The sequence below is a fragment of the Mastigoproctus giganteus genome, chromosome 5, assembly GCF_048544385.1.
Source record: "Mastigoproctus giganteus isolate SK-2022 chromosome 5, ASM4854438v1, whole genome shotgun sequence".
NCBI lineage: Eukaryota > Metazoa > Arthropoda > Arachnida > Uropygi > Thelyphonidae > Mastigoproctus > Mastigoproctus giganteus.
The window spans coordinates 165,631,807-165,658,692 of NC_143579.1; the positions used below are offsets into that span (position 1 = coordinate 165,631,807).

The 26,886-nt window shown below is 37.5% G+C and overlaps 1 protein-coding gene across 1 annotated transcript in view; it reads right to left on the reverse strand.

Annotated features, from left to right (window-relative positions):
- The window catches only part of rdgB (retinal degeneration B), a 597,535-nt gene that overhangs the window by 148,295 nt on the left and 422,354 nt on the right, over positions 1 to 26,886 (reverse strand). The window contains exon 16 of the mRNA XM_090373500.1: positions 2,619 to 2,735. Within this exon, the coding sequence (XP_090229626.1) occupies positions 2,619 to 2,735 (117 nt within the window). The remainder of the gene's footprint in view (positions 1 to 2,618; positions 2,736 to 26,886) is intronic.

The window sequence follows — 26,886 nt, forward strand, 5'->3', positions numbered from 1 at the left end:
AAGCCTGAGGTTTAGGCTGCACCAGCCAAAAAAAAAAATTTCCAAGTTACCCAGAGAGAGAGAAAGAGAGAGAGAGAGAGAGAGAGAGAGAGAGAGAGAGAGAGAGAGAGAGAGAGAGTGTGTGTGTGTGTGTGTGTGTGTGTGTGTGTGTGTGAGAAATAGAAAGGAATCACCAAAAAAGAGAAGAATGATGCTATCCAGCAGCTCAGGACCCTGGGTGAGCCAAGCCCATACTCACCAAATACAATATAGAAGATGATACAGAGAAATATTTTTTGAATATATCTTATTGTTTTTTACAATCTGTTATAAATGGGTAGCAAACTCTATCTTATTGCATTTGCGATGATACAGGTAGCTGGAATTCTGTGTGTTTACATTATGGTGAAATGTGTTTCCCCTCCACTGAAATCTTCCACCATATAAAAACATAAATAAAATGTCAGAATCTGCTCGTCATTCCTAAATCTAAACTTTTTACTCCCTATCTCACTTGTACACATTGTGTTAGTTCCAATTTGTGTGTGCCACGTGCATTGTAATTGATTAATGCTTATCTTTTTTTTTTACTGTTTTTTTTTTTTTTTTTTTTATCAAAATTTAAAAAAGTCAGTGAGCAGAGACTGAATTTGAGTGTAATGTAAAAGATAAGTTACGAATTATAGAAACATACGACAAATTAAACTTAAGCAATATGTCTCAAAGGAAGCAGCAGTAAAGTTAGAAGTGCCTCAGTCATCTTTATCAAAATTATTAAAATCAAGCAACACATTAAACACTAATGTGATTAGTGAAACCAGAAAAAAGGAAGCGTGAAGGGAAAGGCCAAACAGTAGATGAAGCTCTGTTTGTTTGGTTCAAACAGGAAGGCTCATTTAATGAACCACTCAATTGTAGCATTCTTTTTCAAAAAGCTAATGATTTTACTGAAAAACTACACAGTTTAAAGCGATGGATGGACTGCTGATGGAGAGGCACGATATTATTGTTTATAAAAAAACTTCGCAGAGAAAAACAGGATTCCGATGGTTCTACAGATGACAACTGGTTGACAACCTCTCGGCAAACTGTGTTGTAATACAGAGCTACCCCTGACCATTGCATGATTTTTAAAAATTCCTCTGCATCTGCAGGAAAGAAGATCAAAGATAGGGTTATGGTTCTTTTAACATGCGGCATGATGGGAATAATCAAGATGAAGCCATTAGCTATAGGCAACAGTAAATCATCTAGATGTTTTAAAGGAGTAAAATAGCTGCTTGTTGAATATGCCAATAACAACAATGCTTGGATGACAGTGTCTATATTTGAAGATTATCTTTGTAAATGGGATTTGCAACTGGATGGAAAACAAAAGAAAAAAATTGCATTGGTTTTGGACAACTGCCCAGCCCATCCAAAGCTGACTTTCAAAATCACTGAATTAGTTTTTCAACCTTTGAATACCACATCACTGATTCAACCTTTTGACCAGGGAATAATAAAAACCTTTAAGACCTTTTATAGATCAGATATGAGGTGAAAAATCATCCAGTCTATAGATGGTGGTTTGGAAACATTAACAGGTATTCCCAAAGCAGGTAACTGTTCTAGATACAATTCACATGACAATGAGTGCCTGGAATAAAGTTTCCAAAACCTGCATTAGCAACTGCTCCAAAAAATGTAGATTAATTATTCATGATGGTCAAATTAGTCACGATACCGATCACGTTGAAAAGCCTGAAGAGATGGGTGAACAGGAGTTTCATGATTGAGTGGATATAAATGATCTACAAGTTACAACAGCTTTAATAGATGAAGAAATTGCTCAGTCTGTTACTGATAAATTTGCCAAGGAGGAAAATGAACACAAACTTGAACAAATTCCAGTTACAAAACAGCAAACTCGTGAAGCTATAGCCATCCCGAGGAAAGCATTGGAAGAAACTTGTGCAAGTGATCATGAATATAGACTATTATACAATATAGAAAAATCTATATATAGACTTTGTAGTGATAATTTAAAACCAGCTAAAATAGGTGACTATGTATTTTAAATTATAATCATATTACAAAGTGTTATGTTCAATTAATATGTATATTAATTAAGCTATGTACCTAAGTATAAATTTATTTTTATTTTGATAACCTGTGGACAATATTCTTTAAATTTTCACATATCATTTAATTGGTAATAAACTTTTGGTAATAAAGTGTAAATTTGTGCTTTATATCTTTATTTTTATAGTCTGTGCATAATATTCAATGATTTTTGCTTATTAGAATGGCTGTTTATTAGAATCAAAATTCAATTTGCAAATGTAATCACTATAACTGGCACTTACTGTATATACATTAAAGTATAATTTAACGCGAACAACCTGGCAACTTCTAAGATTCGGCAGGGCTCAGTTTTCAGGGTTGCTGAATCTTAGAGGATCATTTGTACATATGTGAAACTTCTTTGCGCTAGACTATATAATTTTTACTATGAAACTTAACGTCATTTAAGCTTGGTATTTAGAAAATATTATTCATTGGATATTAAGAGGCAGACAAGATGTTTGTCTCCTAATGTCCAAAGGGGGGGGTGAAAAAAGTGACCTTTCATGCTGAAAACAGCATAACAAAATTACCTTTTCTCCACTTAATGCAACCATATCTAAGGGTCCATACATAAATCTTGCTGTCAAGTGTTGGGGTGAACTTTCCTTAACTATTACATCATTGGCTCTGTGATTAGCTGCAACATTCTATAAAAAATAAAGTGAGTAAAGAATACTATTTTAAAAGAATTTCAGATTTGTATTTTTTACATTTTCATAATAACTGCACAATCATACACCAACCGTTATTAAAAATATAAATAGAATGATATAATTCCACTGGATAAAAAGGTAACTGTCTGTACAATAAAATATGAAATTTTAAACTGCAAAAAAAAAATTATTTACAATAAAACAACGTAGATAAAACACAAGATGATAAAAGCGCTAAAACACCGTAGCTTTCAGAGGCATCCGCCTCCTTTTTCAACAGTGAGGTTTATTGTATGGCACATCCCTAAATACCAGCAGGCGCACGGTTCTCAGCACGTGTTTCTACAGGAGCATGGGCAGTATTCTCCTCATGTGCACTGGAACCAGAAATGGCTCGGGAGCGTGCCAGGCGGAACCAATCATCCCGTCCAAGAACCACCACCACCTTGAAGAGGGGATGAATGTGGATTCCCCTGTCTCTATTAATGGTATTGCTCTCAGAGGAACAAATCCACAAGCTCTCGAGCCATTTGCGGTCCCAAAATGTATGTGCCGGTCGATGATAACAGCTATTTTTGACATTTCTGAAACTATACATTTTTAAAAATACATTTCGATATTTTTAATTACTATTTTCATTGCAAAAATGCAAGGTAAAAGGATTCCACTCTTGATACATAATAGAAACTCCCAAGATAGTAGGGGTGAACATGCAAAAGTAAAAAATATCCATTCAGATTAGTCAGAATTCTCAATACGTTACCTTTACATTAAGTGTTGAAAATACAGCTAATAAGTTAAGGGGAACAGATATTCTAATGATAAAAATGAATACACAGCCAGGTCTTGCATAACGCGAGTTCAATTAACACATTTTTCAGTTACTGCTACTTGAAAAAATTATACCACTTTTTACTTTACAAGATGCAAATTTATAGTTAACATGATATTTTTTATGTGATTATTGAAAGGGCAATAAACAAGCATTTGCATGCTGCATGCCTCAGGGTGTTCCATCAACCATCGGAAGCAGGTGTGTTACTTGTTTGTCTCCTGTTAATGAAGTCACGTGCAAACTTGCATTTAAAAATTCCAAATTTCTACCCCTGTTAATTATGGATAAAATAAAGAGTGAAAAACAAAGTGACTGCAATAAAAAAAACCGAAAAGTTTTACTTTAGCTGAAAAACTCGAAGTTATTTAAATCGAGCGGGACTGCATAATGTTAAAGTAACAGGGGAAGCTGCTATTGCTGATGAAGATGCTGTAGCCAAATTTCCTGCAGAATTGCAAAAATTATTCAGGATAGTCAATAAAATGATTGGCAAATATTTAGCATAGACGAAACAGGCCTATTTTGGAAATGGATGCCAACTAAAATTTATTTGACTGCAAATGAAGCATCACAACCTGGGTATAAAGTCTCAAAAGATCAAGTAACACTTTTATTAGGAGGTAATGCTAAATGTGATTTTAAATTTAGGCCTATGCTTGTGTACCACGAACAAAATCCTAGGGCTTTAAAAGGATACAGTCATCGAACTCTTGCAGTCATTTTGCATTCAAATAAAAAAAAGAATGGGTGACCAAAGCCCAATTTGAAGACTGGTTTAAGTCTTATTTCTGTCCAACAGTTGAAGCTTATTGCAAGAAAAATAATCTTACTTTTAAAGCTCTGTTGCTTTTGGATAATGCACATGGAAATCCTTCTGCATTTGGCAACTTAAATGAAAATGGGGAAGTTGTTTTTTTTACCTGCAAATACAACATTATTGCAACCCAATGGACCAAGGGATGATTGCAACTTTCAATGCTTACTACCACCGCAGAACATTTGCACAGGCACTTTGAAGCTACAACAGGAGACAATGCAATTTGTGTACCAAAATTTGGGAAAAAATATAACATATGAGTCGCTATTGAAAATATGCATGCAGCACAGAAAGAAGTGACAGCCAGCAATATGAGAGCAGTTTGGAAGCATCTTTTACCCCTTTGTGCAAACAATTTTACTGGCTTCACGGATAAATATAAAAAAATATATAGAAGACATTATATTTCTTTGATTCTCAGAACGCACTTTTTTCCCACAATAAACATCTCTAAAAACGGGGTGCGTCTTAGAATCGATGGCATCTTACAATCGCAGTTTTTTTTTTTTGAATTTTCCCGCGCTTTGCACAGCACCACACGTTTTATTTTTATGTGGAAACACTGTCTCCAAGTTTGACCGTTATTGCATTCTCCAATTCCAATGGAGAATAAAGTGGCGTGGGTGATTTCATGTGCTTTCGAAATGTGAAGCCACCGTTATTTCATTATAGTGGAGCTCACTCAGTGAAAACTAGGAAGTTTTGTTTGTATCTTCGAAAGTACATAAGTGGAGTTACTGCATTTCGTTAATTTTGATCCCTTATTGCACATTACAATGTCAAAAAGATTGCAGTACGAAGCCGCATTGAAACGAAAAGTTATTGTGTATGCAAAAGAACATGGAAATAGAGCTGCGAGTCGACATTTTGATTCAAGAAAGCAAGCTTATCCATCAGCCAAAAAAAAAAAAAAAAAAAAAAAAAAAGCATCAGCCAAAAAAAAAAAAAAAAAAAAAAAACCACTTCCACTTCATCCCTCTGTTCGTTTGAAATAACTGTCCAGCTGAGCCTTAAACTTATTTAGGCCATCAACTTCCACGACAAGTGATGGAAGTCTGTTCCACCAACCAACCACCTGCTGGCTAAAGGCAAATTTCCGCACGTCTATCCTACATCAGTCTTTCCTCAATTTGAATTTATGCCCTCTCAGGTGATTATTCTGAGCAAGAGGAAGAATCCCATCAGCATTGAGCATGCTCAAACCATTCAAGGCTTTATACACCTCTATCAGATCACCTTGCCGGTGCCTAGTCACCAGACACTGTAATTTGCAAACCTTAAGCCTTTCTTCGTAAGAGCACCCCTTTGTTCCATTCACTAATCTTGTTGCCCTTCTCTGTACTCGCTCCAGCAGCTCTACATCCTTCTTGAAATGAGGCCTCCAGACCTGTATACAGTACTCTAGGTGTGGCCTGACCACTGCCTTATACAAGGGAATAATCACCTCCTTATCCCTGGTAGAAAAATTCCTAAATATCATTGACAATACACCATGAGCTACTCTTGCAGCCCATCTGCACTGCTCAGAGAACTTCATATCTGCCTGCACAACCACCCCCAAGTCTCTTTCATTCTCTAACACTGTCAGTGTAGTACCACAGAGTTGATACGTTGCTCTGGAGTTGCTGTTTCCCATATGTAATACTTTACATTTGTCAATGTTAAACTTCATTTGCCACCTCTCATCCCATCTGCTCAACTTTCCAGATCCTGTTGCAGCATAGTGTCAGTAGTGTCCTTGACAACCCTGCCAACCTTCGTATTGTCTGCAAACTTGGACATTAAGCTTGATATACCTTCATCAATATCATTTATACATACAGAAAACAATAATGGAAAAGCCTTTCTAAGATCCAAGTATATAATATCAAAGTCATTCCCTGCATCCAATTCTTTTGTGACTGCATCATAGTATCCAATCAAATTGGTCAGGCAAGACTTCCCCTTAACAAAACCATGCTGTGTCCGAGCTATAACTGAAGTCTTGTCTAGATGATCCTGCAGTGCTTCTTTAACCAGTGCCTTCATTAATTTTCCTGGAACAGAAGTTAAACTCACAGGTCTATAATTACTTGTGTCAGCCTCTGATCCTCCTTTGTGAATTGGGATCACATTTGCACATCTCCAGTCTGTGGGTACCTCCCCTGAGTCCAAGAAAGCTCTCATAATTATGGCTAAGGGTTTGCTTACTTCCTTTGCTACCTCCTTTAATATAACTGGATAGATCCCATCCACCCCAGATGCCTTTCTTGTGTTTATCTTCAACAATTTCTCCTCCACTTTACTCTCAGTTATTACAAGATTCTTTAGCTTACTGCCAGAGTTGAATACACCTCTGGCATTCCCCTTGCTGAATAACTCCTCATGTGTGAATGTTGATGCAAAATATTCATTTACTTTGTTTGCTACATGAGCAGGATTATCAAAAGTTGACCCATCAATATCAAGTGGACCAATCTGATTCATCCCCTTCCTTCTAGAGTTTACATAAGTAAAGAACACTTTGCTGTTTTTCTTTGCATCCCTTGCCAAAGATTTCTTGTAATCTGCCTTCGCCTGCCTAACCTCCTTTGTAACTTGGTTATAGATCAACTTGTATTTATCACAGGCTTCTGTGTCATGTATTAATTTGTATGTACAATCCTAATCATACAGCCAATACGCTTGATCTTTTTCTCACAAACAACCCTTCTAAGTACACGGTCGAAGTGAGAGGTCCTTTAGGCACTTCAGATCACAACTTGGTTATTGTCTCTTCTCCAATGGAACCTTTATCTCATGGCTATTCCCAACCTCATGTTGTTTGACATACAAGAATGCAAAATGGGATGACCTGCGACACTTCTTTTCTTCTTTTCCTTGGTCGGATTACTGTTTCAAAACTTCTGATGTCAACGTTTGCTCAGATCGTGTCAGTGAAATTATTCTTGCAGGAATGGAATTCTTTATCCCACACTCCACTTTAAAATCTCGTCCTTTATCTAAACCTTGGTTTTCCAATAAATGTATTAAGGCTGTTCAAGAGAAGAATGTTGCATATCGTAATTGGCTTGTTTCTAATTCTTCAGTTTCATTTTCTGCCTACACCAAAGCTCGCAACAATTGTAGAGCAGTTATTAATCAGTCCAAAATAGAGTTTGAACAGGATAAGAGTAGAAAACTTGCTTCTTGCCCCAATGGTAGCCAAGTATTCTGGTGTCTTGCCAAAGCTATTGCCCGCAACTTTTGCCCATCTCTGCTCCCACCTCTGTCCAAACCAGATGGTTCTGTTGTCACTTCAGCCAAGGATAAAGCTGACCTGCTAGCATCCCATATTTCTTCCAACTCATGTATTAATAATCTTGGTAAAACAGCTCCCACCATTCCCAACACGCTCCATTCAATGCTTCCTGTCGTCTTCCGTCAAAGGGATATCAGAAGGATTTTGATGAATCTTGATGCTAAGAAAGCTCCGGGGCCTGATGGTATTTCTCCACTTGTTCTCAAAACCTGTGCTCCTGAACTTACTCCTATTCTTTGCAGCCTTTTTTCACTTTCTTATTTCAAAGGTCTTTTTCCTTCTGCTTGGAAATTTGCTCATATCCAGCCAGTTCCTAAAAAGGGTGACAAATCCCTCCCATCCAATTATCGTCCCATTGCAATTACTTCTACTCTTTCTAAAGTAAAGGAGAAATCAATTAACCGCCAACTCTTAAACTACCTAGAAACCTTCCATCTGATCAACGATCGCCAGTATGGATTCCATCAGTGTCGATCCACTGGTGATATTCCGGCTTATGTTACCCATTTATGGACTAATTCAATGGAAAGGTTCGGTGAAACACAAGTAGTTGCCCTTCACATCTCAAAGGCTTTTGATCGTGTTTGGCATAAAGGTCTTCTAAACAAGCTTCCATCTTATGGTTTGCCAACTGTTTTTAGTTATTGGTTATCCAGGTTTCTCTCTGATCGCTCACTGAGGGTGATCGTAGATGGCTCTCTGTCTTCTTACTTCTCCACTAATGCTGGTGTCCCCCAAGGTTCAGTTCTTTCCCCCACTCTTTTCCTCTTGTATATCAACGACCTTCTTCCATTGACTGGAAATCCTATCCATAGTTTTGCCGATGATAGCACATTGCATTCCATTTTCCATTTTGAGAAACCTTGTCCTGCTCAATCAGCTTCAACTTCTCGAAAAATCTGCTACCAATTCCTTAAATGCCGATCTACAGGTAATTCTCCAGTGGGGCAAAGACAACTTAGTTGATTTCAACCCTTCTAAAACTCAGTCTTGTCTTATATCTCGCAAAAAGGATTGTTCTGGTCCTATGCTTATCTTTAGTGACACTCCGATTTCTAGGCAAAATGATATATCTCTTTTGGGGATTACCTTGACTTCTAATCTCTCTTGGCACAAGCACATTACAAATATTGCTTCCTCTGCATCAAAAAAACTTGGTTTTCTCTTTCGTTCTCAGCCTTACTTTTCTTCCAAACAGCTGTTCACTCTGTATAAATCGCAAATCCGCCCTGCCATGGGATATTGTTCCCACATCTGGGGTGGTGCCCCCAAAACCTCTCTCAGGCTTCTTGATTCCATTCAGAAGAGGGCAGTTAGGTTAATTAATGATTCATCTCGAACAGAGTCTCTCCACTCGCTTTTTCATAGACGTACTGTTTCTCCCGCATGCCTCTTCTACAGATACTTCCATGGGCACTGTTCTTCTGAATTGGCTTCTCTAATTCCCGCTCTCTCTTTCAAAACAATCCAAACACATGCCGCCACCAGCCTACATCCGTTTACTGTCCAACTTCAAACCCACAGAACCAACTTTTCATCTTCCTCATTTATTCATTCAACTGCCGTTTTCTGGAACATCCTTCCTTCATACGTATTTCCTGAAAATTACAATCTACAAAAGTTCAAGTCCAATGTCAACAAATATCTTCTTTCATCTTCTCAACCTCCAACCCAAGCACGGTACTAAGTACTATAGGTTCTAATACCTCTCGTGTTTTGGGTTCATATAAAAAAAAAATTTTAAAAAAATGTATCCCATGCATTTTTCTTCTCTGCCATATGTCTCATTCGTTCACCTGACATCCATTTAGGCCTAAACCTTGAACAAAATTTCCTAGTAGCTTCCAAGATAAGTTCTTTGAATGCTTCCCATTTTGAATTTGCTGTTGGTAACATCATCAGTTGGTCCCACTGTATAGAATTTAAATACTGTCTCGGTCCATCGTAGTCGCCTTTACGAAAGCAATAACCCTTCCCTTTACCCCTAATGGTAGTTACTTCTTTGAGTAAATCCCACTTTGATATTGATTGCATCTGAATCAATATCAGACTCTGATATTGATTCAGATATCGACGGCTCAGAAGGTTCAGAAGGAAGTGATGAATAACATACCTACTGATAAATACCGGTATTATTGTTGTTAGTAAATTGAATTAAATTATAATAAAAATATTTGTTAGATTTATTTTAGTGTTTTATTTTATTTATTTATTTTTCTTAGAATCAAAGCTTTTTTTCTGAAATTAAGGTGCATCTTACAATCGATGGCGTCTTAGAATCGAAGAAATACGGTAACTAATACTGGTAATGACCCTGGTTTTAAAGATGTGGGAATTTAAAGGTGTCTGAATGTGAATTTAGTAATTTGAGAATTACTAAATTCACATTCAGAACAGCTAAGTGACAGTGATCACCTTCAAATAGAGGAGCAGCATGTATTCGAAGAAGCTGAAGAAAAAGAATGTGAGCCAGATCAAAATGTTACCGCAAAGGAGATAATGGTAAAAGAACTAGGTGAAATCTTTCATATCACAGATATGAAATAATGGATGTTGATTCTAACATCAAAAGAAGCATGTTATTTCATTAAGGACTAGAGAAGCTTGTTGTTGGCTATCGGAAATTGTACGATGAAAAAAGAAAGCCAACACTGTTCAAATTACTCTGTTCACATATTTCCTAACAAATAGTTTCTTCATTGTGTATTTTATGCAATAAACATTTAATTCTATAATAATTTTTATTATATTTTACATGGTATACAGTTAAAAAAAAATATTTAAAAGGTATTTTTAAAATTCTCTATGGACATTCCTGAAGGTCACGGACCAATTATAATTTTTTCTATTGATTATTATATTCGATTAACGTGTTTCTGTTTTGCATGATGCGCTCGCAGGACGAATTAATCGCGGCCAGCCTGTAATATTCATGGAATGAATCTTTTCATGCTGTTTTAACTACATGCTAATTTAATTAATTACATGCTAATTTAACTCACCAAATGGGTTAAATTAGCATGTAAATCTGCAGTACAACAGACTATCTGGCAGTCTAAGCTTCTGTGCTGTCAGAGTAAATTTTTACGAATCATCATTCAACATAAGAATCATGGTCCAGCATTTAGTGCAGCCATAATTAAAGAGGTTGTAGGTTTAAGCAAGTATGCTACCATGAAAAATGCATGGGCCGCTGAGAAAACCAAGGCACCGATAATCCCTGGCTGTCCTCTATAGTTATTCATTGTGACTGTATTCATAGCATGTATTCAGTCACAATGAATATATAAATGCTTCTGGTCTCAGCCATAATGAAAATAAACAGAAATTTATATATTTCATTTTACTATTCTAATGTCATATCTGAAATTTTTATATGGGGAACTCAGATCTGACAACAGTTCACACAACAAATGGCAGTATACAATGGAAGCTTGGAAATCCTCATCTGAACTAAAAATTTTAATTTGTCTTTGTGACAGGACTTTTTTTTTTTTTTCTATCTCTAGACCTCTATCTGAGAAAATTTCTTGAATTTTATCAGAGAAAGGCTATAAAACAAAATTCAGTAATAAATGTCACTGAGCCACAAATATATTGTTCTATAATGCACATGTTCTACTTTTTGTTTAACCTCAAACCACAACGACAAACTGAGAACATGAACACACACTAAGAAACCAATTGTCTGTTATTCAGATTCTTGAATTAACAAGACAGACACTTTCGAGAGACCATTCAAAAAGACAAACAATTTATTATATCTAAAGACATTTTTACAGTTTATATAACTGCTGTTTTTTTACTCAATTCATTTTAATTTTTTATGTTACGATAAACACAGCAACCAGAAAAATTAACATGCATCTCAAATTCAAAAATGAACGAGGCTCTCAAACTGCATCAATTCTTATAACAAGAAATGAAGGCTCCTCCATAAGAGAATGACTTCAATCAAATGTTTAGTGTTGCTTTGCTTAACTACTTCTCAGCAAATTCTTCTGTAAATCAACAAGACATACATAATAAAAATGTTAGTACCTTTTTCATTCTTTGTTTGTTTAATTAGGAAGCTATATTTGCATGTGAGAACTTTATTCAATTATCTGTAATTTATCTCACTTTGCACTGCTGTATGGATCACTTGAACGATCAACATCACTTCAAAATAACTGCATTCTTTAGCAATAAAACAGTTTCATATTTTTCAAGATTTGAGAGCCCTAGAAGGGTAATTTGCAAATAAAACTTGACAATAAACATCAGCAAAAAAAAAAATAACAATAAAAATAAAATTAAAAAATAAATAAAAAAATACTTCAACGAACAATTCACCACAACTACCACTGTTTTCCACAACTTTTTTTTCCCTTTTTTTTTTACACTCCATCATAAACCCAAAGTTCAAGTTTTTCCTTAATCTTACTGTATTCTTTTTTCATGGCATACAAACAACATTTTATTACACTAGAAACAATCTCTGTCCTTAATCAGAGCTTGGCACCAGAATATGTTAGTTTCACAGGAAACTTTTGTTGTGGTGAGAGTGTATTTCCTTTTTATAATATGTGTACATTTTTTGGAGCAAAAATCATTATTATTATTATACATTATTAAAAATTATTATTATCCATTATTATTATCCTGGTGACATTCGGCAGTTATCATACAAATAAAGAAAATGGGATCAATAATTTTCCATCAAGAGAAAGCACACCATACACCAACTTTCAAGGAGTGCAATTGTCTTTTGTGAAAGCCCTATGGATTTTCTCCACTGCATATTCTACTGTTTTGAGTATTAAAGTATCCAATTGGATGAAACCACAGTTCATCAGAATAGAAATTTTTAATAGAAATCCGTAGCCAGGTGGGCAGGAGCAGCAGTGCATAGCACACGCTTCTTGATTAGACCAGGGTTCGAGCCTGTGACCACCAAATACAGAGGATGCGGAAAGGTCAGGGAATGACCACCGCATATCCCCGGAGCAATATGGCCTTAGTTGCTAGTGTGCTCCTAAAACCCAAATAACAACAACCTATAGCATTGAATTCGTTTTTCCCTATCAGATTCCTTGAGTTCCTGCTTGATGCATACACAATCTGGATGGACTCTTAAAATCTTTGTAGCCCTTCTGCATACTTCCATAAGATAATCTTTTCTCAAGGATTTTTGTGGAGAGCATAACAAAGTCTGAGAAATATTGCTAACACTATCATCAGCTAACACTGATGGCTGACCAGAACGCTTTCTATCCTGCAAACTTCCTGTGTAATGGAAACATTTCTCCAGATGAGATATTGTCAATTTATTTGGACCATTACCAGAAAATGTATTACAAACTCATTCTGGTAAGTTAAATAAGAATAAGCAGGAAGTGCTCAATAATGGATATTTGTCGCAAAGTATGCATATTTGCACTTCGTCTGTTGAAAGATGACTGTCTCAAGTCTGTTACAAAATCATGTGACCGGTATAGTTTTTGTGCTGGTTTAGACACAGCTGTGTTTTTGTTTATAATACTAGTCAAACTGCCTGCCTTCGATTACAACAGTATCAATTTCACATTAATAAATATTCACTAAAGGTTGCATGATTTTTTGCTCGCCCTGTATTTCAAATGCTCTTAAAATCCAGGAAGAAATAAGTAAATGCATTACAGATATTCCCAGATATTCCCAGATATTGACTGGAATTTGTGGGTTGGTCACTCGCACACTAGCAAGGCTTTTGTGGATTTATTGGATGATTGTTTTCTACATCAGCATGTTCGTGAGGCAACAAGAGGGAGCAATACTCTTGATCTGATTATCAGTAGTGATTCTTCATGCATTAAGAACCTGCAGATAAATGAACCACTAAGTGGCAGTGATCACAGTGTGTTGAAGTGGGATTTACTCAAGGAGGTAACTACCATCAGAGGTAAAGGGAAGGGTTTTTGTTTTCGTAAAGGCGACTATGATGGTCTGAGACAGTATTTAAATTCTATACAGTGGGACCAACTGATGATGTTACCAACAGCAAACTCAAAATGGGAAGCATTCAAGGAACTAATCTTGGTGGCTACCAGGCTTTACATACCAACTAAGAAATATTGTTCAAGGTTTAGGCCTAAATGGTTGTCAGATGGACTAATGAGACATGTGGCAGAGAAGAAAAATGCATGGGATACATAGAAATTAATGGGTGACATGGAAGCCTATGATAGATATAAGTTGGTCTGTAACCAAGTCACAAAGGAGATTAGGCAGGCAAAGGCAGACTACGAAAAATCCTTGGCAAAGGATGCAAAGAAAAACAGAAAGGAGTTCTTTACATACTTGAACTCGAGAAGAAAAGGGATGAATCAGATTGGTCCACTGGATATTGATGGTTCAACAGTTGAGGATCCTGCTCAGGTGGCTAACAATCTAAACGAGTATTTTGCATCTACATTCACGCATGAGGAGTTATTCAGGAAGGAGAATGATGTAGGTAAAGTAAACATTGGCAGTGAGCTGGATGATTTTGTAATAACTGAGAGGAAAGTGGAGGAGAGATTGTTGAGGATAAACATAAAAAAGGCACCTGGGGTGGATGGGATCTATCCAGTTATATTAAAGGAGGCAGCAAAGGAAGTATGCAAACCCCTAGCCATAATTATGAGAGCTTCTTTGGACTCAAGGGAGGTACCCATAGACTGGAGATGTGCAAATGTAACCCCAATTCACAAAGGAGGATCAAAGGCTGACACAAGTAATTATAGACCTGTTAGTTTAACTTCTGTTCCAGGTAAATTAATGGAGGCACTGGTTAAAGAAGCACTGCAGGATCATCTAGACAAGAATTCAGTTATAGCTCAGACGCAGCATGGTTTTGTTAAGGGCAGGTCTTGCCTGACCAATTTGATTGGATACTATGATGTAGTCACAAAAGAACTGGATGCAGGGAATAACTTTGATATTATATATTTGGATCTTAGAAAGGCTTTTGATACTGTTGCACATGGAAGACTGCTGCACAAATTGGAGCAGTGTGGCATTGGAGGCAAATTGCTGCTATGGATAAGGGGATGGTTGAGTGGCAGAAGACAGAGAGTGGTAATCAATGGACACTGCTCAACGTGGACTAATGTTATTAGTGGAGTTCCTCAAGGTTCAGTGTTGGGTCCATTGTTGTTTTCGGTGTTTATGAATGATATTGATGATGGGATATCAAGTTTAATGTCTAAGTTGCAGATGATACAAAGGTTGGCAGGGTCGTTAAGGACACTACTGACGCTATGCTGCTGCAACAGGATCTGGAAAGGTTGAACAGATGGGCTGAGAGGTGGCAAATGAAGTTTAACATTGACAAATGTAAAGTACTACATATGGGTAACAGTAACCCTAGAGCAATGTATCAACTCTGCGGTACTACACTGACAGTGGTGGAGAATGAAAAGGACCTGGGGGTAATTGTGCAGGCAGATATGAAGTTCTCTGAGCAGTGCAGACGAGCTGCAAGAGTAGCTCATGGTGTCTTGTCAATGATACAGGAATTTTTCTAGCAGGGATAAGGAGGTGATTATTCCCTTGTATAAGGCAATGGTTAGGCCACATCTTGAGTACTGTATACAGGTCTGGAGGCCTCATTTCAAGAAGGATGTAGAGCTGCTGGAACGGGTACAGAGAAGGGCAACAAGATTAGTAAATGGAACAAAGGGTTGCTCTTACGAAGAAAGGCTTAAGTTTTGCAAATTACAGAGTCTGGAGACTAGGCACCGGCGAGGTGATCTGATAGAGGTGTATAAGGCTTTGAATGGTTTGAGCATGCTCAATGCCAATGGGATTCTTCATCTTTCTCAGAATAATCACCTCAGAGGGCATAAATTCAAATTGAGGAAGGACGGATGTCGGATAGATGTGCGGAAATTTGCCTTTGGCCAGCGGGTGGTTGGTTGGTTGGTGGAACCGACTTCCATCACTTGTTGTTGAAGTTGATAGCCTAAACAAATTTAAAGCTCAACTGGACAGGTATTTCGAACGAACGGAGGGGTGAAATGGGAGAGGGTTTTTTTTTTTTTTTTTTTTGGCTGATGCTGAATAAGCTTGCTTTCTTGCATCATATGCCTCTACTAATGCTAATGCTAAAAGTATTGATAGTATGAATGTTGTATATAGATGAATGCTGAATTTCTTACACAATAGAGCCTGAAATGTATCACATTTCATAATCTACTGATTAAAAAGTATAACAAAACAGAGTGAATATTACATTGGGAGGGTATGTGAAGTGAAGCATAAAAACAAACTTTTATATATTATTATATAATCAATTATTAATTAAATGGTAACAAGGTAGGTAATTATTTACTTTTCACTTCTATTAATCAAAGAAAAAGTGAATTAATTTATGAAATAAAAATCTAATGCACTGCATACATTAACTTGTTGATTATAAAAGTGGCCATATTGCTGGTATATCTTTTGATACTGAAAAACCTTCTTTAAGTGCTTATTTTTTTAAAGTGTTATTTTCATCAAGTAGATGTGTACACTTCTACCTGAGATAGCAGGATATGTGAGGGGATAGGCACATTAGACAAGTATTTCAGAGGATAAGAGATATTTTACATACTGGTGATAACATTTAGTAATGACAATGATTGCAGTACTATTGAAGGTATGATCACTAACTGAACAGCATGAAAAAAAATGAGGTTATAAAAAAATATATGTATATGTCTACATCAGCAATGCAATACATGGCAGGATCTTAAGATGCACAGTTGCACACCATTTCTAATATACATAGTCTTTGATCCAAGATGAGTGACTGAATTCAAATCACACTGGGTGAACATGTATGAGGTGGGCTTGATGGAGAGTTGTTCAATAGGCTTTCTCCACATATATTCATTTGCATCAACCAAGGAAGAAGTTGGGTAGGCACACTGTGTGAGAACAGCTTCTTGAGGGACTTCAACTGGGGTTCCATCTAGGAAGGATGGCAAATTGCTGTTCAGTAGGAATCTGCATGGAATAAATCTGAATGGTGTACCCTCACTTATGGGAAAGTGAGGATGTCCACCATGGAGGATGTCTCCATCCTATGCATGATAAGCTTTGTCAGAATGAGGATATTGGTTTTTATAAGTAGAATCTCCTGAGGTGTCCATTGTATAGAAGTGTAGAGAATGCTTTTTGAAATGGTGAATGGAATTTCTAGAGAGTGGCTTAGCCAATTTGACCCCTAAGAGGCATTTATGCTGAATTTTGGGGGCTGTTGCTTAGGGGCTTTACGGCACAAGAATAGCAAAGGCCATAATGCGCCTAACTATGGTGATGTTAAATACATAGCTCTATCTGTATAGATGTTATTCAAGTTTATATCGTGTTGTATAGTTTTATCTGTTTGAGGAAATCAAAAATTTTGGTCACATGTGGTGTGTCTACTAGTAGGTCAGAAATGCTGAGAGAGGAGTTTGTCGTGGGAAATGAGATAAACATAGCTTGTCATTCAGTACCGTACTTAGGACAATCAATAAGTGAATGAACAGTGAGCTGGGTGTTACAGTTTATAGACAGTGGTGGGTCAGTGGCTGAAAGCAAATAAAGATGTGTCAGGTGCGTGTGGCCTATCCTTAATCGGGCTAATGACTTCTTCATGTCGGTTCTCATGTATACTAGATCTCCATGGTTTTAGATCTTTTCTTATGCCAAGTAGCTTATTGTTGACTTGATTCTGCCGGCTATGCTGCCATTGTTCAAGGCATCATTTATTTATAATGTACTTATAGTCAGATGCAGGTGTAGTGAAGGATTGATCTATAGGATCGGCAGCAGTTTTGGCAGCTAGGTCGGCCTGTTCGTTTCCAGAAATTCCAGCGTGACCAGGGATCCAACATAACAGAACTTGTTGTTTCTTCTGGTTTAATTTAGTCCAAGTATTCCAGATCTGTCTGAGTAAGGGGTAATTTTTTGTATCGTGTTGTATAGCTTGGATAGCACTAATGGAGTCGGTATAAATAATGCTGTGCAGTGTAGTCCTTAAGAGTGTGTAGTTTAAGGCTATGTGGATAGCACAGAGTTCTGCAGTATAGCTGCTAGATTCAGTGGGGAGTTTTTTGGACATAGTGATGTTAGGAAATACTGCTGCACCAACATGATTGTCAGTTTCAGACCCATCTTTGTAAATTGGCGTGTACTGGCCGTGCTGGGTTCTCAGTGTGGCGTACATTTGCAGTATGTTCTGTTGAGATAAGATGTGTTTTCCCCAGGCTGTCAATGAAAAGTCACATAGTGGTATATAATATGTCCAAGGTGGGACTGTATGAGAGACAGTGGGCTGTATCTTACTAAAGTCAATTTGCCAATCAGCCTGCAATGAGCAAAGACGTATGCTGGTTGCCGGATTTATTGATGGATAGGTTCAGTATAGGTTTACCGAACCTATCCGAAAATTTTCGGATAGGTATAGGTTTATAGAAAAGTCCGTTCCAAGTGGGATGGTTTGGATGCCCTTTGAGTTTTGCTGCATAGTGTAATAAAAGCATTTGTCTGCATAGCTGCAGGGAGGTTTCATGTGCTTCAGCATATAGGCTGTGGACAGGGGACAGGGAACAAAGTTTGCAGGGTACTTCAGCAGTCTCTGAAGTACCCAGCATCTTGTTCTCCAGGCTGCTGCTCATTCCAATAGAAGCAGTGCAAGAATCACTTTCACCTCTGCCAGTGGCTACTGTTAATCTATTAGTCCATGTATCCCCCCCCCATCTAGCAGTTTTCTGACCCATCTAACACTGCCTTGATAGCAACAGCAAATATTCTTGCACCCTTTCTATTTAAGTGTATCGCATCCCTGTAGAAGCACCTGGTCTGTTAACAAGTACAGACCAGGATGAAAAAAATTCTATCCCTTGAGCCTTGCACAATCTTTCCAGGGCCGAATTGATCGACAAGGCTCTCATCATATACTCCCTCTTATCGTGTCTGGGCAGTATTGCAGACAATTTCAAATTCAACCTTAATTCAGGACTTTTTTTCAACGTGACCTGTACTTATTAATTCCGCCAGTCTCCTACTCTTAATTCTCACCGGGTTTGTACACAACCTACCTACTTACTGGCCATGAATCCATTAAAGCCAACCTAACATCAATGGGCATCACTGAAGATCCCTCTTGTGATTGTTGGGATGGGGGGGGGCTGAAAAGATAGGACCATCTTATGCATGATTGTGCCCTCAATGAGGACCTTTGTTCTATAAAAGTAAAGTTTGTTCTATATTAATGACCAAAATCATGTACTTACCCAGAAATCAGGAATTCCACCTACTGGATAATATACAGCAGCATATGGCATTTGCAAATTTTGCTCAGGAGCTCTTTGAAAGACAAAGAAACCATCCTAATATCCATCCTAGGAAAATACATGCTGAAGAACAATCACTGAATAGTAAATAATATACACCCAACTGCTGATATCGAGACCTACCAATAGTGACAAACACCTGAAAGCGATTAAATACTGTGATGCGACTAAAATCACTAAACAAGACACACAATGAAAACCCTCCAATTGTGACAAATACCCGGACATGACTGAGCCACTGAGGGAACTTGTTCCCCCAACCATAACCTGCATATCCTGAATTGTAAAAGTTACTTGGACATGACTAAACCACAGAAAAGGACCATGCCTTTCGACCATTCAGACGCGATTAAACCACAGAAAAGTACCTTGCCTCTCGACCACGAATTAGCATTAGTAGAGGTACACAATACAAGAAAGGAAGCTTATGAAGTATCAGCCAAAAAAAAAAAAAAAAGGTGCCGATTTCACCCCTCTGTTCGTTCCAAATACTTGTCCAGCTCAGACTTGATTTATTTAGGCTATCAACTTCCAAAACAAAAGATGGAGGTCTGTTCCACCAATCAACTACCCGCTGGCTAAAGGCAAACTTTTGCACATCTATCCTACAATTTCAATTTATGCCCTCTCAGGTGATTATTCTGAGCAACAGGAAGAATCCCATCAGCACTGAGCATGCTCAAACAATTCAAGACTTTATACACCTCAATCAGATCACCTCGCAGGTGCCTAGTCTCCAAAAACTGTAATCTGCAAAACTTAAGGTTTCTTCGTAAGAGCAACCCTTTGTTCCATTCAATAATCTTGTTGCCCTTCTCTGTACTCGTTCCAACAGCTCTATATCCTTCTTAAAATGAGGCCTCCAGACCTGTATACAGTACTCAAGGTGTGGCCTGACCACTGCCTTATAGAAGGGGATAATCACCTCCTTATCCCTGCTAGAAAAATTCCTGTATATCATTGACAAGACACCATGAGCTACACTTGCAGACCGTCTGCACTGCTCAGAAAACTTCATATCTGCCTGCACAGTTACCCCCCCGCCCCAGGTACTTTTCATTCTCAACCACTATCAGTGTAGTACCACAGAGTTGATATGTTACTCTGGAGTTACTGTTTCCCATAGGTAATACTTTACATTTTGAAGTTTATCCTGTTGCAGCAGCGTACTATCATTAGTGTCCTTAACAACCCTGCCAACCTTTGTATCACCTGCAAACTTGGACATTAAGCTTGATATACCATCATCAATATCATTTATAAATACAGAAAACAATGGACCAAACATTGAACCCTGAAGGACTCCACTAATAACATTAGTTTACGAACAGTAGTGTCCACTGATTACCACTCTGTCTTCTCCCATTCAACCATCCCCTTATCCATAGCAGCAATTTACCTCCAATGCCACACTGCTCCAATTTGTGCAGTAGTCTTCCTTGTGCAACAGTATCAAAAGCCTTTCTAAGATCCAAATATATGATACGAACGTTATTCCCTGCATCCAGTTCTTTTCTGACCATATCATAGTACCAATCAAATTGGTCCGATAAGACTTCTCCTTAAAAAAACCATACTGTGTCCGAGCTATAACTGAAGTCTTGCCTAGATGATCCTGCAGTGCTTCCATTAATTTCCCTGGAACAGAAGTTAAACTAACAGATCTATAATTGCTTGTGTCGCCCTTTGATCCTCCTTTGTGAATTGGGGTAACATAAGCTTCTGGCTTCCTTGCACCATATGGCTAATAATAATAATAAGTTGCACATCTCCAGTCAATGGGTTTACGAACAGCAGGGACTGGAGATGTGCTTATAATTATGGCTAAGGGTTTGCTTACTTCCTTTGCTGCCTCGTTTAATATAACTGGATAGATCCTATCCATCCCAGGTGCCTTTCTTATGTTTATCTTCAACAATTTCTCCTCCAGTTTGCTCTCAGTTATTACAAAATCAACTAGCTCACTGCCAGAGTTTAGTTCACCTCTGGCATTCCCCTCCCTCAATATCTTCTCATGTGTAAATGTAGATGCAAAATACTCATTTAGTTTGTTAGCCACCTGAGCAGGATCATCAACAGTTGAACTATCGATATCCAGTGGACCAATCTGATTAATCCCCTTCCTTCTACAATTTACATACATAAAGAACTCTTTGCATCCTTTGCCAAAGATTTCTCGCAATCTGCCTTTGCCTGGCTAACCTCCTTTGTGACAGACCAGCTTATATATATCATAGGCTTCCATGTCACCCATTAATGTATATGTATCCCCTGCATTTTTCTTCTCTGCCACATGTCTCATTAGTTCATCTTACATCCATTTAGGCCTAAACCTTGAACAATATTTCTTAGTTGGTATATAAAGCCTAGTAGCTTCAAAGATTAATTCTTTGAATGCTTCCCATTTTGAATTTGCTGTTCAAAAATCTTCAAAAATGTAGTAGCTTCTATGTCTACTCCATGAATCGTTGGTAACATCATCAGTTGGTTCCACCCTACAGAATTTAAATACTGTCTCAGACCACCGTAGTCCCCTTTACGAAAGCAAAAACCCTTCCCTTTACCCCTGATGGTAGTCACCTCTTTCAGTAAATCCCACTTCAGCACACTGTGATCACTGCCACCTAGTGGTTCCTTTATCTGCAGATTTTTAATGCCTGAAGAATCACTACTGATAATCAGATCAAGAGTATTACACCCTCTAGTTGCCTCCCAAACATGCTGATGTAGAAAACAATCATCCAATAAATCCACAAAAACCTTGCTAATGTGTGAGTGACCAACCCACAAATTCCAATCAATATCCGGGAAAATTAAAATCCCCCATTATAAGACTCTCTGATTAGAAAGGAATAGCGAAAGCTTAAAAAGCGGTACTCACCTTGAAATTAATCTGCGATGGTTTACTTAGGAAGCGTGGTTAATGTTTAAGTTGAATTGTTGAATTGAAAATTAAAAGGGAGGGAAGTAGATAAAAGTTGACTGAGTTAAATAGGCGCAAGGAAATAGAAGTGTACACATCCAATCCTTGGTTGTCATCGAAATAAAGAGAAGAAGGAATGATTAAAAACTATGTAAGTGAATCCGATGAAGCCAATAGTCTTTACGAGGACTTTCGTTAGTTAGAGAACGTCTTCAGTTGGCAATGTGTGGGGAGAGAACGCGCGTGATATTTTAAGAATAAAAAATTATACTCTCGTGATGCCTTTTTTGACATGTGGGAACTTTAATCTCGAGAGGTTCCAAATTGGGGAAAGATTGAAGGGGAGTTTAGAATTTAGAATTTTGAGGTTAGAGTGGTGCTTGTACCATTCAATAACTAGGGCTTCATATTGGAGTATTCTGTAACTGGATTTTAGTTTAATGATTGAAATGGCAGAGTCGATGAGCGGGTTGTGGTTGTGAGTCTGGGCATGAGTTGTAAGTTCTGTGACAGATTGGTTGGACATGAGACTATGAAAATGGTAGTATGCACGGGTATTGGATGTTTTTGATGAGCCAAATTTAGTAGTGGTACTTCCGATATAACATGTGTTGCAGTTTGGTTGACAATTGATGAGGTATATAATATTATTAAGGTCGTTTGTAGGATATTTGTATGAGTCTTTATAGGTGCTGAAGAAGGATCCTAATTTGTTGTAGGTGGAAAAAACAAGGGAGATATCAGTGTTGTTAAATAGGCGTCGGAACTGTCCTGCTAGTTCATTGTGGTAAGGGAGGACTATGCGGATGTTTGTTTTATTTTTGTCTTTGGTTGGGGTGTTAGATTTAATTTTATTTTTAGCGTTAAGGATTGTATTTAAAATAAGTTGGTGGGGGTAACCTCTGGATATAAATTTGTCGGTGATATACTGTATTTCATTGTGAAGGTCAGTGGGTAAGGAACTGTACTTTAGTGCATTGTGAATTTGGTTATATAAAACTGCCTTTTTAGTGTTTAGAGGGTGATGAGAAGCAAAATGTAAGTATTTACCGGTGTTTGTATTTTTCCTGAAAATTTTCGTATTTAATTTTGTGCCTGTTATATAGATAGTAAGATTAAGGAAATTAATCTGATTATTTTGTCCAATTTCAAGGGTGAATTTAAGTCTATCGTGTACAGAGTTAAGTTTTATGAAGAGGTTATCAATAATGGATCTGTTGCCTATTACAAGAATGTCGTCGGCATAGCGCATGTATAGTTTTAGTTCAGGGGGAAAGGGGTGTAGAATTTGGCTTTCAATGGCGGCTAGGTAGATTTCAGATAATGGGGCTGAAATCCCTAGTCCCATTGGTAAGCCAAATATTTGTTGAAAGATTTTTTTGTTGAATCTAAAAAATCTTGCTTCTAATAGAAGGGTGGTGAGTTCAAGGATATGGTCTATAGAAAGGGAGGTACGTTTTGTTAAGGTATCGTCTGTTTCTAAGAATTTGCGTAGGGCTTGTAAAGTAAATGGGATATGGACATTCGTGTAAAGAGAAGTAACGTCATAGGAAGCTAGGATGTCTGTATCGGATATTGTGATATTATTAATTTTTTGAAAAGCTTGATTGGTGTTATTGATCTTGAATGTGGAAAATTTAGTAAGGGGGGTTATGATTTTAACCAGGAAGGAGGATAAATTAGCGAAAGCTGAATTGCTGTATGATACAATTGGTCTTAAAGGGTGGTCAGCTTTGTGTAACTTGATAATCCCAAACATGTGGGGGAGGATGTTATTGCGAATTCCAATTTGCTGTAGTGTGGAAAGGTTGATTTCCTTATTTTGCCTGAGTTTCCTGAGAATTATATCGAGTTTATTTTTGAGTCTTGTGATGTTATGGTTATTAACATTTATGTATGTGTTTGGGTCTGCTAAGATGGATTCTAATTTTTCGGTGTAGATGTCTTTATCTATTATAACGATCGTATCACCTTTATTAGCTTTTTGAATAATAACGTTAGAATTTTTACTGAGTTTGTGTAAATCCATAAGCTGTTGTTTTTTTATATTAGAGCAGGAAGAAAGTTTGGTATTAATAATACTATTTGTTTGGTGCATTAGGCGCCATTTATCGGGATGATGTTCGAGTTTGGACTGGAGTTCAACGATGCAGTCTTTTATAGGGTAATGTTGATTTTTGATGGCAAAATTAAAGCCATATTCCAGGCCAGAAAGTTCAGCGGGTGTAAAGGATTTGGAAGAGAGGTTAACAGTGGTGATTTTTGTGGGGGAACGAGTCGTAAGGGAATTCCATTTTTTATTATGTCTTTGTGTTATTTCTTGGTTGGTAGCATTAATACGTATATTGTTTTTGTTGGTGAACTCGATCCAGGCATGAGGGGTCATTTCTTTTTTAAGGTAAAATCTGAGTTGGTGTATACTATTTAAAAGGCTATATTTTTTGTTATATCTCTTCCTGATTTCTTCACGGATGATCATAATAGATGTGCGGTGTATGATATGGGGATATTTTTTGCAATTATTTTTAGGAAAAATGCGGGCAAATTTAGGGATGATATTGTGGTGGAGGCATTTTTGTAAAAAGGCAATGTGTAACTTATTGGAAAAATATTTGATGAGTATACTGGTTAGTTGAGTTTTTTTATGATTATTAGACATGTCTAAAGGCATCAGAGAGAATAAAGAATGTGAAAAAATTAAAATTGGAGGGGCGGTGCAGATAAGGTGTCGGTTATTACCGTTAAAAATATCTTATTAAATTTGACAATACGAAATTTTTAGAAATCTTCAAGTACCGTGTTAATGGACTAGAAAGGAATAGCGAAAGCTTAAAAAGCGGTACTCACCTTGAAATTAATCTGCGATGGTTTACTTAGGAAGCGTGGTTAATGTTTAAGTTGAATTGTTGAATTGAAAATTAAAAGGGAGGGAAGTAGATAAAAGTTGACTGAGTTAAATAGGCGCAAGGAAATAGAAGTGTACACATCCAATCCTTGGTTGTCATCGAAATAAAGAGAAGAAGGAATGATTAAAAACTATGTAAGTGAATCCGATGAAGCCAATAGTCTTTACGAGGACTTTCGTTAGTTAGAGAACGTCTTCAGTTGGCAATGTGTGGGGAGAGAACGCGCGTGATATTTTAAGAATAAAAAATTATACTCTCGTGATGCCTTTTTTGACATGTGGGAACTTTAATCTCGAGAGGTTCCAAATTGGGGAAAGATTGAAGGGGAGTTTAGAATTTAGAATTTTGAGGTTAGAGTGGTGCTTGTACCATTCAATAACTAGGGCTTCATATTGGAGTATTCTGTAACTGGATTTTAGTTTAATGATTGAAATGGCAGAGTCGATGAGCGGGTTGTGGTTGTGAGTCTGGGCATGAGTTGTAAGTTCTGTGACAGATTGGTTGGACATGAGACTATGAAAATGGTAGTATGCACGGGTATTGGATGTTTTTGATGAGCCAAATTTAGTAGTGGTACTTCCGATATAACATGTGTTGCAGTTTGGTTGACAATTGATGAGGTATATAATATTATTAAGGTCGTTTTTCACCTATAAAGACTCATACAAATATCCTACAAACGACCTTAATAATATTATATACCTCATCAATTGTCAACCAAACTGCAACACATGTTATATCGGAAGTACCACTACTAAATTTGGCTCATCAAAAACATCCAATACCCGTGCATACTACCATTTTCATAGTCTCATGTCCAACCAATCTGTCACAGAACTTACAACTCATGCCCAGACTCACAACCACAACCCGCTCATCGACTCTGCCATTTCAATCATTAAACTAAAATCCAGTTACAGAATACTCCAATATGAAGCCCTAGTTATTGAATGGTACAAGCACCACTCTAACCTCAAAATTCTAAATTCTAAACTCCCCTTCAATCTTTCCCCAATTTGGAACCTCTCGAGATTAGATTTCTAAAAATTTCATATTGTCAAGACTCTCTGATTTACTGGCCCACTCTATTTCCCTGTATAGTTTTTTTTTATTATACTTATGAGAGTTATTAGGCCTATAACATGCTCCTACTCTCAATTTCGATTTCACAGTGCTTATATCACACCAAACTGACTCCACACTGCACTGTCCAGCGATGTCCACTAGCTGTACCTCCTTGGACTTTGTGTTTCTTAACTAACAGCTTGGTTTGGTTTTTTTTGGTTTTATTGGCACATCAGCTACTATGGCTATAATGCGCCAAGACCATCTTAACTAATAGCATAACCCCTTCTCCTTTCCTATCTTGTCTATCCTTCTTGTACACATTGTACTCCCCAAATTCCAGTTCTGCATTCCTTATATCTGTGTGACACCATGTCTCTGATATCCCAACAATATATCTGCCTTTGATGTTTAGACCAACACCTCAAATTCATCAAATTTATTTACCAAACTCATAGCATTGGTGTACATGCAGGTTATACATGCACCTGTTCCTATTCTTAGCTACCCTAACACAACCCATGTGTTTACTTCTACTGCAATGACTCCCAGCAGTTTCTGAAATCCCCTGCATCTTGTTTTCCCAGGCTGCTGTTCATTCCAATAGAAGCAGTGCAAGAATCACTTTCACCTCTGCCAGTGGCTACTGTTAATCTATTAGTCCATGTATCCCCCTCCCCCATCTAGCAGTTTTCTGACCCATCTAACACTGCCTTGATAGCAACAGCAAATATTCTTGCACCCTTTCTATTTAAGTGTATCCCATCCCTGCAGAAGTAGTGTCTCCTGTTAACAAGCACAAACCAGGTTGAGAAAAATTTTCCCTTTGAGCCTTGCACAATCTCTCCAGAGCTGAATTGGTTCTTGTGTGCCAAGTGGTGATCAATACCAGACCCTCTTGTCTGCTATCTTTTGACTAGTGTTCCCTTGCCCAACTCGCCTAGTGGAATTTACTCCACCTAATACTTTTGAGGACGCCTTTCTCTATG